General features: G+C 37.4%; 2 protein-coding genes across 3 annotated transcripts; one reads left to right on the forward strand and one right to left on the reverse strand.

Moving 5' to 3' along the window:
* Positions 1 to 3,109: 3,109 nt before the first annotated feature.
* copz2 (COPI coat complex subunit zeta 2) lies at positions 3,110 to 11,871 on the reverse strand. 2 transcript variants are annotated; one of them, XM_056753692.1, is made up of 10 exons: positions 11,762 to 11,871; positions 10,315 to 10,383; positions 9,465 to 9,549; positions 7,800 to 7,891; positions 7,519 to 7,574; positions 6,128 to 6,205; positions 5,896 to 5,947; positions 4,785 to 4,823; positions 4,561 to 4,593; positions 3,110 to 4,018 (listed from the first exon to the last, which is right to left on the reverse strand). In XM_056753692.1, the coding sequence occupies exons 1-10, from the start codon at positions 11,777 to 11,779 to the stop codon at positions 3,971 to 3,973; spliced, it is 570 nt and encodes a 189-aa protein (XP_056609670.1). In that variant the 5' UTR covers positions 11,780 to 11,871; the 3' UTR covers positions 3,110 to 3,970. The 2 variants fall into 2 exon arrangements, with proteins under 2 accessions (XP_056609670.1, XP_056609671.1); XM_056753693.1 differs by lacking the exon at positions 4,561 to 4,593.
* Positions 11,872 to 12,327: 456 nt separating this feature from the next.
* Positions 12,328 to 20,218, forward strand: nfe2l1a (nfe2 like bZIP transcription factor 1a). Its single transcript, XM_056753870.1, has 7 exons — positions 12,328 to 12,784; positions 13,423 to 14,028; positions 16,507 to 16,677; positions 17,113 to 17,202; positions 18,050 to 18,193; positions 18,297 to 18,575; positions 18,632 to 20,218. The coding sequence occupies exons 2-7, from the start codon at positions 13,513 to 13,515 to the stop codon at positions 19,619 to 19,621; spliced, it is 2,190 nt and encodes a 729-aa protein (XP_056609848.1). The 5' UTR covers positions 12,328 to 12,784; positions 13,423 to 13,512; the 3' UTR covers positions 19,622 to 20,218.
* The last annotated feature ends 71 nt before the right edge of the window (positions 20,219 to 20,289 follow it).

Consider the following 20,289-nt stretch of genomic DNA (forward strand, 5'->3'; position numbering starts at 1 on the left):
ACTTATTGTAGCATCATTCTAGTAAAAGGGGATTCTTGCAACAATTACACATTTGGCACATCCTTTTAGCCAAAGTGAGGTACATTGCACTCAAGGTATTTTGTATTTTCCCAGGGAATAAAACCCACAACCTTTTGTTTACCTACAGTACAGACAATGTTGTAAACAATTCTACAAAAGATGAGTAATCAATAACAGTATCACATAATACTGTGTGTGTGGGGGGGGGAGTCAGAATAGCTTCTCAACTCAACATTACACTTGCAAGATCATGGATTGGATGGGAGACGCACGGTAAGGAAAACCTTGAATGTGTTGTAAACTGCCTTTGCAGTGTCTACCAAGTTCATGTATGTATATTATCACTATTGGCACTCACAAGGGAAGCACCGCTGTCAGCATGCAAGATTCATATCGATCAGTAGCAAATATTTGTATCAAAAATGTGTGTTTTAAGAACAGTGTTTGCTCTAAAGACTTATAAACCTATTTTTTCGGAGCTGCTGTCTATGGTGCTGAAACAATTTCACTTGACCGACAGCTGTCACTTAACACCGGTCGCTGTCCATGGTTCTGAATCCACCTTTCTGGCTTATGGTTGATTGGGTTGTGTAAAACCGGTAAAAAAAGGCTTGCTCGCGTGATGCATATGCGGAAGTGTACATTAAAGGTTAGTGTTTAGTTTTACGCCTACGGCTTTATGTCGTTTGTAAAAGATGATCTTTCATCGTGTCAATAAACTACTCAGAACTCAAATGGAAACAAGGTCAGCTTTTCCCATGGCAAAAGCGAGAAATATGTGGATAAAGATCTTTTGGTTTAAGTCCTTGAGGAATCAGCGCGCAGTGGTGACCCCGTCACAAGGGTTGTCACATTCCGGGACGCGTTGCGTGTGTCTTTCCCATAAAAAGTTGTGTGAATGATGAAGGGACATTCTTTCATCCGGCGCTTCTTCACTTTGAAGCGCTTTCGTGAGAGCAGCTGCAAACGATCTGAAATCTATTAACACCCGCGACTCTATTAAAAATACATTTCCTAGGGATGTGAAAATGCAGTGACACATGTGTCGCGCGTTCGCTCTGTGACCCCGCTGTACTAATTATATGCAGGAAACAGACGTCATAAATGATGGATTTGTACACCGATCAAAATGGATTCCTCAAATATATAATAATTCTGCAAAATTGACCAACATTTCAATCTGTCACTAATCATATGCCGAGCCAGCCTTTTCGTGCATTAGTGAAGTATTTGTTTTTTGCATAATGAAAAATAGTTGTGTCAATATTTACATTTGTCCACCAGATGACGCTAAAGACAAACACACCGCAATCAGTGGTGTTTTAAGTAATGAATTATGTTATGACTCATGACATGTTCTTATAAAACGGCATTGTAGGATTGAAATTAAATTTGGCTTTTCATGCACGTTTTATCATTTCTATGTGATACATTTCTTATGTTTTTATTGTCAACGGGGGCATTTGTTTCCTGTCTTAACAGCATTCCCGGAAAAAAAACGATTCTTGAGGTAAATAGGCTCAAGCCCATGAAAAACAGTTACATCTTAATTAAGAATATTATTTAGTAGCTAAAATATATGTGAAACTGACTTTGAAAACCAGGCTAGAATCTCAGAATTTAATTCGATAACGAGCATCAAAGTTTGATTTGAACCATTAATTTCGCTGCGATTTCACATTATTCAGTCAATATTAAAGATAAATTAGGTTGGATATAGGTACAACGTTCTTTACATCATGTATAATGATTTTATGTAGAAAACACAAATAACAAGAAAAAACTTTAACTGGGTTTCCACAGGCAGTGTCACATATGTACACGTTTCATTAACGACATAATGTACATTTATAAGACTGTTCCAATAGAATGTCAACCATATGCCTGATTCTGTTGTGCACTATCTACAATTTCTGCTATTTAGCTGTTCACTAAAAGGAATATAATGTTAAACGAATGGAAAACTGTTAGAAACGTTTTAATAGTGTAAGTACCGTAGTGATTCCTAGTTTCGTTATTATGGGCCTTAATTCTGTTTTTATATTGAGAAACTGCATAGATTTGACATATTACAAAATACAAAATAAAGGCTACTTTTCCTTTTTAAAATACATATAAATTGTAACCTAAAATGTTGATGTATACGAAAAGTTTTTGGACTTTTTTAAACTGCCCATCCTTTGAAGACAATCGGGCGTGTTTATGTGAGGTTTAATAGTAAACTATTCAAAAATAGCAAATATTGTATCGTTAAAGTATAGCAAAGCTCAACAAATTGGTTTTAGAGAACGTACCAATAATGTATTAAATAAATCACTTTAACTGTAGACCGCATACTCCTGCCTATATTTCTTATCTGACAAACTGTTTTATTGGTGTTATGAGACAATTGCAGTCATGTTTGTTTACTTTAATTCATTGATAAAATAATGAGAATATTATTCAGATTATAACAAGTGTTTGTGATAGAAATGTGCATGCATGAAAAAACAAGTATCCCAAGAAATACTATTGTTAAACGATTTCAAAATATCTGCAAATAATCAATAAATATAAATATGGTGTTCCTTTATATCACGATATTGTAATGATTTGCAATCTTGAATTTCGTAGCTACTTTCGACAACATTAAATTACTAACACCATCACTAAAAAAAACGAATTAATCAGAATATAAGGGTTAATTTATTGTTAACACCTTTAATTCAACATCTTTAAATGAATGCACAGTCAAAAGGAAGTAATAAAATGTGATTGGCCAGTGAATGTTAACCCGACTTGCTCAACGCCCACATTTAAGTGTATCTGCGACCAGTCATGTTTCGACAATTCGACACCAGACATATTAGGCTACTGGTCGTAGCGCGAGGGCGGAGACTCGGCTTTACGATTTCCATTGGCTTACGGCATCCAATGGCAAACCAAGCCACACCTTCTCTCTTTGTCAATGGTATATTTATGTGCGCTTATGGAGAATATTCATGATTACCCAAATCTGATTGGTCTACATGACATTTTCTCCTCACCAATGCGAAACAACATCAATGTGTTCTTGGCAGACTCAGCGAGAAAGAAACGACTACACAACTTCTATCAAAATCATATTTATTAAATTATAATGACAAAATCGTTTTTAAAAAAGGTTCGATTTTATAGGGACTATGTAAAAAGGCCCAACTAGTACGCAAAACATATTTTGTAAAAAGGCTTCTCAGTTATCCAGCATCAAATTAGACATTTTAAATTGTTTGCTATATTTGAATATTTAGCTAATTTCAATAGCATAATGTGTCATTGGTTTGACAGACAACTATAATTTACATAGTGATAAGAATCATATTAATATCATAATAGTGTGTATTTATAATTTAAAGCAATTAAAAGCACACTTGTAAAACATATCTGTTCAGATACAAAGTAAAAAGGTTTTGTCAGGTAAGTTAAAAATATGCTTATGGTGGTAACATCTTAATTAACTGGTTTTATTCACATATTATTTAATATGATGAATGCACCAGAATAAGACATGTTACACCCAAGTTTGTAAAATTTGACCAATGTTTTACATAGTGTAGGGTAATATTAAATGTAGTGTAACAGAACTTTTTGACAAACATCATACAAATGTTATGAATAATTAAACAGAAATACCACACAAGACATAGTGTCTTAACCCAAGTCATATGGGTTGACCAGTATTGAAAAATAGCATTGGCTGATGTCCTTTTCAGAACCTGATTAGCAAAAACATATTTGCATTCTACTACATCAATTCTTACACAAAAAAATATAAATATGCATTCTTTTCAAACTAACTGGTAGGCTGTCCTCATAAACTGACTTCATGACGCACTTCTATAATGAATTAAATTACAACTTGCTTCAAAAAACTGCTTCCCAATCCCCTCTTAATAATTTAATTATATCTTCAAGACAGAAAATAGTTGACTTATTTCAGAATTGACCATTTGATCTGCTCCTTCGCTGACTGCAACACCTAAAAATAAAAAAATAAGATTAAACATGGATAATGTAACAGACCATGATTCTACATATGACATGTAAGGTGTCCTGCAGAGTGAAATTAGATGTGTTTTTAATTATTTTATATAAGATGATTTTCAGATGTACTGTGTATTTTGTGTAAAATAAATGTTGCTCAACGAATTAAGGCACCATTTTAATAGTTTTATTTTCTACAGCTTTTGCATTATTTGCACAATGAACAGCTGAATTAAATGAAATGTCATTTTTATTGAGGTGACTTCTCAATGACAACCATTCTCAAAACACTCGGATAAGTTTCGTATTATGGCCACAAGGTGGCGCATGAAGACCGCAATATGGACTCACATACCTAATCATCGCTTCAATTCAATTCAAATTCAGTTTTTATATTCCGGATTGTCTAACGCACGACTTATTTCTAATTAGAACAATTTACAACCATTGAACTATTTCTACTTATTTGCCAAACTGAATACAGCATCTTTCTCATGCACAGCTCAGCACAGTAAACTTATGCATTCATGCACTTACATTAGAAGTGATTGCCAGTTTGCCAGTGATGTGCTGTAAGGGTTAAAGGTTAGTGACAAAGTTACGAATGAGCATGCAATTCGCACAGGTGTTAATGAAGGTTAGATTTAGAAATTTAAAAAGTTATGCACGACAGTCAGACTACCATAGAACATTTACAGTATCAATGTGTTTGGATGCGTTTGTGTCTTTTGTGTGTAAAGGTGTATTTGTGTTTTCTGTACCTGTGCCACACTCTGTTCTGATAATGGGCTGTCATCTGTCTGTAAAACAATCAGAGTGCAGAAATGACAATGACAAACTAAATCAACATACAGTACACTTCGACCAACTGATACAGACTTGCAAGATGCTTTTAAATGTTAATGTGTACTCGTGCGAGGTTGAAACACAATGCCAATTTTTACCATTTATATCATAAGCAATAGTTACTTATGCCTCAATTATCTAAAATAAGTGTACGTACACATAAACATGTGTATACTATAGCATCCGATTTTATGACCCATCAGTCAGCAGTCTGAGGTCTGTTAAACTGCGATCATGCCATTGAGTGTCCGTGAGCATAACTCAATGTGAATCACTGTTCCCCACTCCACAGCAAAAGGTTTACGATCGGGCGTCAGGGAGCGCAACGAGACGTTTGCTTAATATTTATTGGCTGCTTCAGTTACAGCTGTTCCTTATTTGAGCCTCATACACATGCACGCCATGCAGTTACCTGCCCGCTCTCTCACCCTCTTCTCTTTCTCGCTAAATGGGTGGGGGAGGGGCTACAAGAACCGGCGTTTCTCTCCTTGGCCCTCCATGTTCCCAGTGATGTAATGAAAAAGGACAAAGCCAAAAGCTTGCTCTGACACACAATGACAGTGCGAGAGAGGGGATATTTTGTGAAATATTGTCTATTTACATTACTAATTCCTTTTGGAAACAAATTACTATGTGAATGCAAAACTCGAATAAATAAATAAATAAAAAAGAAAGTAATTGCATTTAATTCCATGGAATGGTATGGACTACACTAGTCTGCTTGTTTTTTCAAATTTAATCCAAAATAAAGGAATCAAAAACTACCCTTTTGGAAGAAATGGGCAACTTCCTGTCACAATACAATGATGTGCTGAGGAAAACATTCAAACAGGAAACAGAAGATCTGGCTATAAAAGCTAGTTTAAGATTTTGCTGACTTGCTGTTGTACCCGAGACCCGTCTCTTGTGTATCATAAGGCTCAAAAACATGCTGCCAGCAAAAATTTTGAAAGCAAAGAAAGTATACAATGCAAAAACTGTCATCTTATAATTTAATGAAACATATTGTTCCTCTTAGTCTCTTACCCTGTAGTTGACCTTCTCAATGACCTGTTGGGGATCACTCTCCAAAATCACTCTGCGAACAAATTGAAGAACATCATACATCCACTTTATCATAAATTTTAAGTACTAATAATCTGATTTTGTTTTCAATGCTATGAATACATAAAACAAATTAAATGTCCACATGTATGCTCCTCTTCTATCCGTGCATGCAACCCAAATAAATGGACATTACTCAAGAATGGGTATTTACCCTCCATCAATGATTTCATCCACTACCAGGAACACCCCATCCATGTTATCCAGCAGAGTCCTTTTCTCCACACTCTTTCTGTTAGAGGAGAACCATAAATCTCACATTTAAATGGTGTTTTAACATATGGGTGTAGATTGCCCTTGCTTGCACTGTTAGGGTCCTTATAAACACCATCAAACATACACAAGGTGGTGTTTAGCAAACCGGATGGCAAGAATGTTTCATTTCTGCTGTGCCTCAACCAGTTTCTATGGTTACCAGCAAACCTTGCATGATAAGAATTCGGGCAACTCTGACCATAGACACAGCATATGTCAGTATATTGAATGGTCCCATACTGTCCTATGAACATATAAGTATATAAAAGCACAATCACTTTTATAATAGTTTCTGTGGAGTACCAAAACTTATGATAATTCGCCATGACTAACTGTCGGAATCCAAAGTACTTGAGATGCTTTTGCACTCCATCAAAATCACTTAAACGTTATTGTGCTTGTTATAGAAATACCCTGTTTATTCAGCTCCCAAGTTCATTAGTATATTTTTATAGTCAATGTGGTATCTATGTTTGTCTATGATTAAGACATCGAACTACATGAACTGTCAAGAAGTAGCTGGCATAATGTCATTAAACTGCTTCTAAAATGATAGTTAGCCCAAAAAAAGAAAATTCTGTCATCAATCACTCACCCTATTTTGAAGAATGTTGGTAACTGAACAACGGCGCTACATTGACTTGCATTGATTTTGTGTCTACACAATAAAAGTGAATGGGTACCGCCATTATTTGGTTTCCAATATTCTTCAAAATATCTCCTTTTGCGTTCTGCAGAAGAAAGAAAGTCATAAATGTTTGAAATGAATTGAGGGTGAGCAAATTATGATAGAATTGTCATTCCCGTTAAGGTAATAGTTAGCAAAGTAATACTCTAGTATTATTTATTTATATACTTCCAAACCCTCAGAACTTTATTTCATTAAACAGAAATGGGAAAGCCTTAGTCCTTATATGACTTTAATTGCATGTTTATGTTTTTCACAACCTCTCTTAGACACTATTGCTGTACAGTAGGGGGCGTCTTAGAGGTTAGTCATCTTATTTTTTTCTTCAAGACTGGTCATACCTCCTTTTTAAATAAGTAACATATCCGGGTAGATTGGGCTGACTGAAACAAGAAATGTAAGACTGATTCGCCCCAACTAATTGTTAGTCAGTGAGACTACTCGCTGTCTAAACTTAACCTCTAAGTTTATACAAATAGGCCCAGATCCATCCCTACAGTTTTGGAATGTCATTAAGATCATCACATTAAAAGATTTAAATTGATTTTTGGTTAAACCAACCTTTGAAATAGATTTCTGTGAATATCGTATTATACACTCACCTTAACATCTGACTAAGAGAGTCAAACAAGCAATTTAACACAGCCATCAGCATGAGCTGAAATCAAAACATAAGAGAAAAAGAGAAACCGAAAATGATTTTAATTTGCATCACTGTATACAAACTAAAAGATCAATTATGTAATGGATGACCAGAATCACAACTCTCCATATAAACTATATGAGTTGGTGTCACATCCGAATTAAATAACACGACCTATGGCTGCAGTAAGGAGAACACATCAACCAATCAGAGGCCAGCTCATCTATACAGAGGACATACCTCATTCTCCTGGGGGCTGCCAACCACATAGAAGAACAAGTCTATACTGCTCTTGTAGACTACTGTCATTCCCTCTAGGAAGGCAATCTCATCTGTATACGGAAAAAGGAATTCAAGAAGATTAATTTGTGAATAAATTATTAAAAATTGCATTTAATTGTATCTATAATAGCAATACATTCTTAAAGGTGCTGTAGGCAATTTTTTGGAGGATCTATTGACAGAAATGCAATATAATCTAGATGACATTACATGTCTTCAGATGTTTATAAAGATCTTACCTAATGAAGTGTTATCTTTTTAATACCTTAGGATGAACTATTTCTATCTACATACATGGAATTCGCAATGTTGTTTCTACAGTAGCCTTAAACGGACAATTTCTTCAACAGAGCATGTTTAGTGAAGATGTTATCTCCTTCGGCAAAAAAGCAAACGTGACAACATTTTTGTTCTGTGAGAGCCATCGTAGTGCTTAGAAAGAGAGGGAAGGAGTGAACCATTGGTTGCAATTCTCAACCTCACCCCTAGATGCCCCTAAATTTCATTTAGACCTTTAAAAACACCCAAATGAAGATCATTTAAAGACATTGATGAGAGCATATTAAATGATGTTTTGTTATAAGAAAAAAGAGTGTGGCTGCTATTTATTTAGCAGTGTGAAAAGGAATTTCAAAGGAGAAAATGAGTGGGCGTGGCTTGCATTTTCACTGCTAATTGATTGGATGTGTACATACTGTTGAATTGATTTTGAAATTAAACTAGCAGCAGACTGACAGTTGAAGGGGAGGAGTTAACGGATGCCTCGGGCCAAGTAGTCTAATTTGCTTCACTTGAGATGGATAGTCATTTCAGGGTGAACGTGTATTTTTAGATTTTAACTGAAGATTACGAGGGTACATGAATAAAAAAAAAGAAATGACCCATGCATAAGCATGCATATTTTAAATTCCACTGGGACTTTAATGTATACTGCACTATATGACAGTCAGTACAGTACAATGGGCCAATGACTACAGCCCATATAGGATCAGTTGCAGGATTTGTATCAGTTCAATCTTGTAACAGATCAGTGATTTTTCTTCTCAAAAGGCCCAGGTGTCTGATTTCTGAACTTTTCAAATTGAGCATGTCTCTACATCAGGCCAGACTCTATCTTTATCTCTTTAACTCAAACAAACAACAATAGATTCATTCTTAACAGAGAAATGAAAAATAGGGTCAAAAACAGAAGAAATTTGAACAGGCCAGACAGTTTCTCATTTCACCGGTTTCAACTTTTAGAGACAAATAGAGGTATGTATTATGTCCATCTTAACATATCAAACACTTGAACAGGTGAACTGATCAGGGTGGCTTTGTCGGCCTGGTGTCATACACCTTCACTCCACAGGGCAAGTTACATAAACATTTGTCTTTCTGTATAGCTTCCCCACCCTGTTTCTCAGTAATCTGACCTATAGGACCCGAAGGAACCTTGCAAATGTAACCAAGACCCTCTGTAACGTAGATTTGAAGTCTGTTTTATTTTAGGATGCTGCGTGAGATATTTGGAACCTGACCCGAATCAGCACAATTAAATCTTTGTATCCTCAACTAAATCAGTAAGAAAAAGTATGAGTATTGGTAAGTAAAGTGGGTTCATCTTAATAATGTAAAACTTACTGTCAGCCTTATGGGTTTTGTTGAAGACGTTCTTTTCAAAATTCTTCTGCTCTTTTATGGAGGGGTAGAGTTCAAGATCATAGTACTGAAATTGCAAAGGTATCACATTTTATAGCACTTGGAGATTCAAAATGCATTACCCATTTTCCATATTTTCATGCCTATTTTCATGTTTTAGATCGACTCCGTGGCACAGATCCACATTCTTGCGTAGTTTTATTTAACCAGTTTTTTTCAGACGAAGAATAAGCTTTAAAAACAATTGTTGTGGTTTCAAGAGTTCAACTGTACATACAGTTCTAACACACCTTCCTAAAATTGTCATATGAACATAAATACCTGGATTATCCGGTTTATGGTTGAAACACACTACAAGATTTTTTAAATCTGAACAGATTTTTTTTTAGACTAGACATCATACACTTGCAGACTTTTTGAAATATTCAGATAGAAACACACTAACTGATCAAATCTCCGGACTGGCAGACTATCTGCAACAAGTACAGACTGAAATTCTGGGCAAAATCTGAGCAGAAGTCTTTTAGTGTATTTTAGCCTTAAAGTGTGATAAATTAAATCTCAAATTAAACTCATGTGATAAGAATGTGGATTTACAGTAAAATGTCTAAAGAATTAAGTATTATGATTTCTTTAGATCATTTAAAGATCGTTTCTGCCATCTGTTTTAATACATTTTATATCCTTTATTAACAAATAGAAAATATGTTACATCCAATACTTCGACAATTGTACAGGGCTGTGCAACCCAAATGTCTAAACTAAAGGAATTTTCTCTTTTTCACCAAAGAAAAGAAAGAATAAAGGAGGATACACTTCTTGCTTTCTGCACCTTTGAAAGCAGTCTGTTTCCATCGTTGTCTAAGATGAAGATGGCCTTTACTGTGTATAGTGATGGTTCCTGATTAAAAACACATTCATACTAAAGTGAGTATTCATTCATCTTAATTAGTTTTTCTTTGCACATTAAAAAAAATACAGGGCAATCTCAACAATGGATCTGTTGTGAGCATTTAGAGGCCATTAAACTAACATCACGATTTAGACAATGTAGACCAAGGCAATGAAAAGAGAAGATCCAGACAAACAGTGCTGCTTGTTGGCTTTCTGGCTCCACTCCACCGTCTGGGTCCTTCCGGGCCAAAGTTCTGTCATGCACTGACTACCACTGATCTAGAGCCTGAGTGTATCACAGAACTTGGGCCAGGTGAACAGGGTGTCTCTTTCGATCATCCGGTTAAAAATGATGGAAAAGGATCCTGCCTGTCATTGTATGTTTTGTAAAATGGTTTGTCTGTCTCGACACACACCTTCGGGATAAGGTAACTCCACCCTAGATAAACTGTGATATCTGTGTGAACTTCTGTTTACAGTACATAATGCACTAACATTCCACAAAGTTAAAGTTTAAAAAATGTTGCTTGTTATCCAGTTAACTACAATGTAATGTGTCAAATAGTGTAATTAACTCATCCTTCTTTTAAGACAATAAAGCAAGATGGCTGTATTTTACAAACTGCAGTAAAATTCGTGTTCATTTGTCTGCATAAAAAGCAGTGCTGCAATACCTTTGCAACTGCTACCGAATTAAACATTTGTAGTTGGAGTAGATTTTGTCTATATAGGTCAAGGTATAAGACAATTAAAACGGTCTGATCTATCTAGCCCTGATCCAAGCGTCCACCTGTGGAATCAATCACGCGCACCATCCAGACGGCGCGCGCTCCACTCGAGACGCGCACCGCGGACGTGGCATCCACGTCCCACTCTGAAAAGCCACATCTTCCACTAGTAGACGGAAAAAACTTTCAGAGCAAACTGCGAGTGGAGAATAGATATGAGCCGTTCAGAGCAACAAGTGAAATTTACTAAATTCTCATCTGTTCGCGTCAACGAATCATCGGTAATCCGCGTGACATATTCATAAATGTTAGTGTTGGTTTCCATAAATGTGTGTTTGTTGAGCGAAGAAATCCGATCGATTTCTGGCAACAACGATTTAGCTTTTGCGAGACGCAATGCATGCATGAGCTATGCATGATACGAGACAATTCAGCACATTTACCGAAGTTTAAAATTGCAGTACGTCCTATAATATTGTTCCAAGTTAGCACGCTAATGCGTACATTACTATAAAGCGCAAATATTTGATGTTATAAACGCATTTTAACGGAGATTTAAAGACGGAAACTGCTAGCAAAGCGACACGACCTAGTCTTTCAAAGTGACAGTGAGTAAAATACAATAAAAACAGAGATTGCAAACTACATATATCCTACCAGTGCCGCGCAGTCCATGGTGGTAGCTCAGTGTTGACGTGGACAGCTTTGAGCTGTCATTACAGTAGCGCTCCTGAAAGCCTCTGACTCACAGGGGGCGGATCTGCAACTGCAGCCACACAGCCGCCATTATGGCCCAATGACGGGAGCCAAAATGGCGGCTGTGCAAGCGTACCAGTTGGGATAATCTTTTTAATGGAGAGAAACACAGAGATGTGATATCATAATATAAAAGTATAATAAACACAGATGTACGGAGGTATTAATAGCATTGTTTTATATAAAAAATATTTTGTTGGAAATTCTTGGATGTTTTGGGTGTTCACTTTCTGGTGTATTTTGTTGTAATCCGTTTTTGAGAGAAATGCTCGTTACTGCCATGTATGTACCAACAGGAAATGTAATAATGGAGTAACTTAGATAAAGCTGCTGTATTTTCTTTCTGATAAGGCTGCAGTATGCAAATAAATGTCACAAGTTTGCGTGCCTGCATGAGGTAAGTCCGAATAGTTATAGAGCGGAGGAGCGACCCGTTAAGAATCGTCACTTGCGATAGGCTGGCCTCTTGTTTTGATTGACAGGATGCAACCACTTCCCTGCGCGAGGGGGGTGGGACGTTGGAAAACCTTACGTCCTAAACTCACAGCTGACCGTAAATACACTTTTAGTTTAGTTTAACAGTACAGTTAAAATCACATCATAAACACAATAGTATACACTCTATTTAAACTGAAGCACGAAACAGCTAGGGCTTTCCCCACAAAATCAACATATTGATACAATACATATTTGAAGTGTTGGGAAATGGACGGTGTCCCAAACACTGACACATGGGGCGAGCATGAGCTGTCTTGTCGAAAGAAAACCGAAAGTCAACCACGTCATTTAGGGCGGACCACTCACTTGTGCCCTATAAATACACACGCGCTCTAATACAGTGCATGAGTGTGATTCATATCATCCACAAGCTAACCTGGTCTCGCCAGTTTCTAGTGACTACTAGAACTTTCTGTCATAGACAAGGTAAACAAGCCGGTTATTACCACATTTATTATTAAAAATAACACTAAGATAATTTGAGTTCTTATATAATGCGAACTGTTTTCTATTCTGTTGAGTCTATTATACACTATTTATCACCGTTTCTAGGGGAACAGCAATCACGTATGCTTAAATAATTAATATTTTACCACCTTAAAGAATACAGCCTAAGGAAGGCTAATAAAGGTGTAAAAATAAAATTGTGCTGCTGACTGTGATTTACTTTGGCAAGTTTGTATCATTCATCCTCGTGAATGTTATCTTGATCTTAATGTACGTACAGCTCCACTGTACGTTTTTGTCTGTTTGGGATTTGTGGCCGAAATGCCTGACGACAGCAGGACACTGAACCCTATTTATTTCATAGAAAATGTTTTGATTGCGTCATGAAGTGACTCAGTGTCCAGTGCCCTGTTTTTAAGACATAAGTTGGTCAGCTGTAAAGATCGGTGTTTATGATCATTACGCGTTTGTAAACCAAGATAACGTTCTCACAGACTTCACATTTTGACTTCCCTACCCAGACCTTAATGAACTAAAGTTTGTTCGGATATATTCGTGTTATGGTCTTGTAAATGGGGCATCCTTAATTCAAGCTGTATCTTTTTTGTCCGTTTCAGGATTTTCACACAGAATTTTCCAAGACAGATTTCTTTACCCCCAAAAATAGCAAAAAAAGGCGTTTAAAGAAAGAACAATTTAGTTGGGCCATGCTGGACCTGAAGAAGTACTTCACAGATGGCCTGATCCAGGTGGCTATTCTTCTCAGTCTGGCCGGGATGCGTGTGGACGTGGATCCTTACCTGCCTCCTCTTGGCAGAACCTTAGCGGACCCTAGTTCAGCCGTGACACAGACTCAATTCCATAACCTTCGGAACGTGCTGGATGAATATCATCTACACCCAAAAAGCGTGGATCTAGATGGGTTCTTCACAGCCCGCAGGCTATTGAGTTGGGTACGCTCCCTGGATCATCTGCAGGTGCCGGTAGCGGAGTTGGAAGCCTGGTTGGTATACAGAGAGCCTGATAATGGAGTGTCCATTCCATCTCAGATGGGTTTCCTTGAGGATGGTGGTCTAGAAGATGTGGAGGACCCCTCAGAGCTAAGCATGAGGTTGGGCGGAGGAGAATTGGAATATGACGTTGGAGAGGATGACAGCTTTGGAGCTGTGGGACATATGTCAAGAAGTCTTACTCATCCAGACCAAGATGAAGTCATTAAAGAGGTAAGCTGTAGTTTTACAAGATTTAACAAACAGCTGGAAAAGTTTTGCTCTCGCCTGTTAATTTCAAACCTGTATTGCGGTTTCTTGCATAATAGTTCATTAGACATTCTTGCACAATAGTTCACAGACATTTGTTTAACTTATATAAGCTTGAATAAGTACCAAGCACATTTCTAACAGTTCTCAAGAAAAATGAACAATGACTTTATTGACAGTCTGACAACGGTTGTTACGTGGTTTATGATTTCCTGCTAAATTGAACTCCTAGAAATGAAGGAAGTGTTTTACCTTTGGATCTTCAGATAAGAAGTTAGGTTCATAAAACTTAAGTAACAGTACAGGTTCCTAGAAGTAAGTTAACACAAAAGGGAAGAAATAACACCTTGAATGACAACATGCATATGATAGTTTATGCAGTAAACCAACATAAGAATCCATAATGAAATGGATACTTCATGAGATCTTTGTAGCTCAAGGTCGAATTGAACATTTCATTAAGTATTCTGCGTCACAAAAAGACCCAGAAATCTCACCGATGCCACCTTTGCCATGTCTCAAAGATGCCAACAATGTCTCAGCTTGAGCTCAGATTTGCCTGGTCTGCAATTAAAGTTAGTTTTTTAACTAGGTTTTGTACATTTATGTTATGTAATCTAACTATTTTAAAAACTCCAAATGCTTTTTACAAAATGGTCTAATTTGTTTCCATTTTTGTTTCTACTTTTATTACCATTTTTTGGAGAAACATCCGAGTTTATATAACTGAGAGCTCAATGAAATCTCCCGAGCTATGAAAAAGCTAACTCTGAGCAATACAAATTTCCTTTGGGTAGCTAAACCATAAACAAATTGTCCATGCTAATTCCAGTTCTATAAACACACACCCAAACAACACTGGCATGTAATCAGTTATAATCTTGTCTGGATATACTGGCAGGTTTGTTATTGAGCCGTGTGTCCCTATTTTTGCCCAGAGGAACTGTACAGCTGAATGTTAAGCAACCTCAAACATTTGATATGTCTCTAGGACTGAAAGCTTGACTGGGTTTCCCCTTCGTTGGTTATTTAACTGTTGCATAGTGGTTGTTGTCGTACACCGACCATAAGAGGCTCCTGAGACCCAGAACATTCTGGGCAATATGTGATCTGTGCGTGCTGGCATGGTAGATAAGTTTTTACACTGTAATAAACACTATATTGAATTTATAAATTAAACTTATTATTATAAAACATACAATTCGCCTTCTGTGTTCATGCATGAGCGATACAGCTAGGGGAATTTTAAAAGGATAAAGTATGTTATAATTTCGGTTTCTGAAGTGGTGCTGTTAATGTTTTAACAAGTTTCAACACACAGGTTTGTATTACTGGACTAGTGGGGACATTACATAGACAGCCATTGATTTTTTTTTTAATAGGGTTTATGATATATTCACACAAATATGTCTATGCAAGACATTTGATTTAAAGTAAAACACTATTTGACTGAAGTATAAGCGTTTTTATAAAATAAATTGTCCTCACAAGTCGGTTGTAATGATAATTCAGTGTGTTACTGAGGATATTTGGCCCTCACAAATATAGCTAAACCTATACACACACACAAACACTTATAGATCGTCTGGAACCTACTGACCGAATTTCCCCTTTGAGTTAGGACCCTGTTCTTAGAAACAGCTGCAATGTGTTGTCAAGTTCCCGCATGTACAGACCAGATCAGATTTGACAGGTTTCCATGCACATGATCCACATGGCTATTTCTGAACCAAGGACCGACATGTTTCTTAATGTAGTACATAATGCTGCATTTGTGGCCCTATGGCACATTTGACCTCTGGGTGACCTCAGACAATCCATGTGACAATCCTCAGACAATCCAAACATATGAAGACATATTGTTACATATGAAGACACTGAAGGTTGAATTCTATTTACATGATTATGAGATGATTTATATATTTTGGTGTACGATTTTACCTCGGCACGTGACTATAAGAAAAGTTGTGAACCACAGATATTAATAAACCCCTCCTCATATCACCTCTGTAATTCTACCAAGGTCACCTGTACCTGACCGTGCAGGCCAGAGGTTTGATGCAGATATGCCCGAGCATGTGCTCGCTTGGCGTCCACATCACCGGCTTGTTTTGTAATCAGAGAAGTCAAGCACATTTGCTTTCGCAACGCTGTTTACCGGCTACTGGGCAAGCGTCTGGGACTCAACAGACAGTGTGTGTAGACATTGTTTACTGCTTCACAGTCAAAGTTCCCTTACCCAGGTTGGCTTGGTTTGTGATTCCCCTAATACAAAAAACCCCCCACAAATCAACAGCCTCATTTGCCACATCAATCACAGCGAATTCAGGAAGATAGGGGGACTTCCAATAACAAATACACAGAGGAACAAGAGACTAATCGCTTTCAATAATCCCACTCTAGAACAGGGAAAGTGACATATTGTGTTTTCTGTATTTGCAGGAGGGAGATGGTATGTCTGCACTATGGGAACAGGAACATCATCAGGACCAGCTGGAAAATGCAGGAACCCAACCTCTCCAGCTGTTTAATGAGGACGAGGAGGATTTCATGATGGATGGCTGGAGAAATACAAATCCGTTCCATGACCAGATGTTTGAAGAGAATGTACAGGTATGATGGCCTATATGCACAATGAGACAACAGATATGTTTATAAATCAGATGTGAAATGAACATTTAGACTTCTTAAATAATTTAAAAGAAGCACTCAGCTTAAATATACAAAGGGTGGTAGTTTTAATATTAGTTTAAACTTAATGTGAAAGTACTCATATTTGTATAGAACAACAGTGTATTGGAGATTCCGTTTGCAGAGAAATATGCACATTGAGGACTGAATTTGATCTCCAAATACACCCAAACTCTAATCGAGGGTAGACTATAAAAGGTAGCTTATTGTCCTTAATACAAAAGTTTTGTGCTATTAACATCGAAGAACACTTTCCATATTACAAAACAGTGCAACACAATGTGACCTTGATAGATAACAGACTAATAAGAGATTTATTAAAGCATTTCCTTAAGCTCCCTCTTGGTTGTTTTTCAGTTGTCAGGTGTAAGAGAGGACACTTCTCTTTCCATTGAAGAGTGCTTGCGCCTCATTGATGCCAACTTGCTTTCGGGAGAGGATTCAGAGGTATGGACATAATAGAAATTGAAAAAAGCCAGAAATGTCTTTAAAGCGCAATTTGTCAGGAAACTCTCCACCCATGTCAATGTACAGTAAGGTTGCATTTGTTAATATTAGTAAATGCATTAGGTAACACAAACTAACAATAAGCAATGAAGATTTTCAGCATTTAATAATATTTATTCATGTCAGTTAAAGTGAAAGTTCACCCAAAAATGAATTCTGTCAACATTAAGTTACTTTGTTCTGTTAGCATAGGAAGGAAAAGGTGCCCCAGAACTGTTTGTGTTTCTAAATTCTTAAAACTAACAAACTCTGTTCAACAGAACAAAACAAGATTATTTTCCTACTATGGATGATGTCACATAACTGAAAATTGCTAACATTCCTACAAATATCTTTCTTCATTCTTTCATTTTTGAGTGAACTATCCCTTTAATACCAGTACAATTGTTGTGAGTTTATTGCACATTGTAATGTTAAAAGATGCAACTTTTGATTTTAAAAATGTATTAATAAATGCTGAAATTTACAGGAATATACACCCTATCTACACCGGATCCGAAGCGGCACGACAAAAGACAATAGAACCCATTGGATTCCTTTATTAATTTTTCCATAATGGATGACCAATGCCTTGTTTTTAGAAAGTTTGTTGTGTCGTGCCGCTCGCGTCTGATGCAGAGTTATAAATGCTGCAATGTTAACAAATATATCCTTATTTGTAAGTTTTAAAACATCAAAAATGTGCATATGTTTTCTGAACCACTACTGTAATACTCTGTTGATACCCAAAAGGACGTTAGTTTTTCCAAATACTTTTAAAAGTCGTCCAACATTTTTCTTATTTCAGTTGCCAAGACCTGATGCACAGAATGTAGAAGAACATGCACTTCAGTTTCAGAGGCCCCTTATCTCTCCTTTGTTGCCCGAACAGAATTCCACATTCAGCTTAGAGCAACAATGGCAAGATGTTTTGGCCATTGTGGAGTCACAGGTAACCAATGGCAACCGTCTTCCTTTTAGGCCCCAAGTTGCTTTCATGCCACGTTTCATCGTTCTGGTAGTCAGTAGGTTTTAACCAATTTTTTTCTTCACAGGATATGGATACAACTGAAACAATAGACAATTCTCACCACAATATCAGTGACTCAAACCAGAATATTGGATCCGTGGAAAACTTAGTACATCAGGATGTCAGCCTTCACCAAGCAACTCTACCAAGATCCAGTGAAGGTCTTAACACAAACAGCATCACCACGGAAGAAACCCGCTGTATTAACAATCCCTCCGTGGAAAACACCAGCTTTGAAATGTCTTCTAATGAAAATTCCCTTTTTGAAGACTCTGATATTGTAGATCTCCTCCTAACCCCTGGGATTAATAGTTCAGAAGCAGTAACTACCTACCATGTTCAATGTTTGACCAACAAAACCTGTCACTTAGTCATTTAGAGCCTCTGCTGGAAGAAGCCATGCTTGATGAAACCAGCCTAATGGATTTGGCTCCTGGTGAATTTAACCAAGCTCAAATCCCCGAATTTGAAGAGCACAAGCAAGCCGATTCAGATTCTGGTTTATCTCTGGACTACAGCCCAAGTCCCAGTTCTCCCAGTGGGTCTGAATCTTCTAGCTCCTCATCTTCATCATCATCATCGTCGTGCCCTTCGTCACCCTCCAGCCCACTTCCCAATTTGATACCTGAAGAAGGGGCCGTGGGGTTCACTCACATCAAGGAAGAAGAGGAGGAAGGGGCGATTGGTGGCTTCATGCCAGAAGAAACCAAAATGTCTCATACAAGTTTTTTGGAAGCCAAGCAGTTCCATAATCTCCCCTGGCTTGAGCACGTCGGACACGATCACACCTACAACCAGCCTCGCACCTCGGTCCAGAAGAAATCTCCAGAGCACTGTTTTGATGACTCCCTAATGCAGCTTGAACAGCTCTCCAATCGGGACGAGAAACGCGCACGTGCGCTGAACATCCCTTTCCCCAACGAGTTTATCATAAACCTACCTGTTGACGAGTTCAATCAGCTACTATCGAAAAATCATCTTACCGACGCCCAGCTCACGCTCATCAGGGAGATACGCCGCAGGGGTAAAAACAAAATGGCCGCTCAGAACTGCAGACGAAGGAAGCTGGATGTTTTGGTGGGATTGGAGCGAAGCGTGGACGGCCTACGACGTCATCGCGCCAGGCTTCTCCGAGAAAATGCTGAGGTCTGTCGCTCGGTCAAAGAAATGAAGCAACATCTGAACAGCTTTTATCAAGAGGTGTGTGAGAGACTGAGGGAGGAACAGGGATCACTCTGCTCTGACTACGGCTTGGAGGAAGATGACAACAGCCCAGTTGGACTTGTTTCGCGTAGATCCGATTCACACTCCAGACGCAAACTCAGTAAGAGAAGAAAAGAAAAGAAGTGAGGTGATGTTTGGTAGTCCTGCGTGATGGACAAGATGAAAACAGCCTCAGAGGAAATGCTCTCTGCTGTCAGGTCTACCTGCTGGTTTTTCTCAGCCTAAAGGGTTGGAGAATTCTCAGGAACCAAAGTATTCAAACATATCAGCCACTTTTCGTGAAAGATTAAGTTGCTTAGGACAAAACTTTGGCTTTGTACCTTAACATGGCTCCCACCACATGAATACAGTTCCTTCCCTAATAACAATTTGCTTGGTTTGCAACTTTATTTAAAAGAAAATATACCGTGAAACAGTACGATTATTCTCTTGATTTGCATAGTAAAAAATTCTGAATTTGAGTAATTTAAAAAATAAATTGAATTTTTAAAGCAAAGTCAATTTCAGAAGTTCGAGCTGTCTGGTTTATCGAGTTACTGTAAAGCAAAGAAAGTTGTACATATGTGAAAAGACCTGTTCTGATTCCATTAATATTGTAAAGTACTTGTAAATTATATTACTTTTTTTAATAAATTGTTTGTAATACTTTGCAGTGAATTTTTCTTGGTGACAAGCTGGGATTGTTCTCTTTTGTTTTAATTAAAAGCTATTTATTGTCCAGTGTCTTCTATTGCGTTAATTCAGAAGTCTACACTCAAATCCATGACACAACCTTATTCGAAAAGCACTATTTT

This window comes from Triplophysa dalaica, chromosome 7 (assembly GCF_015846415.1).
Source record: "Triplophysa dalaica isolate WHDGS20190420 chromosome 7, ASM1584641v1, whole genome shotgun sequence".
In the NCBI taxonomy this organism is placed as follows: domain Eukaryota; kingdom Metazoa; phylum Chordata; class Actinopteri; order Cypriniformes; family Nemacheilidae; genus Triplophysa; species Triplophysa dalaica.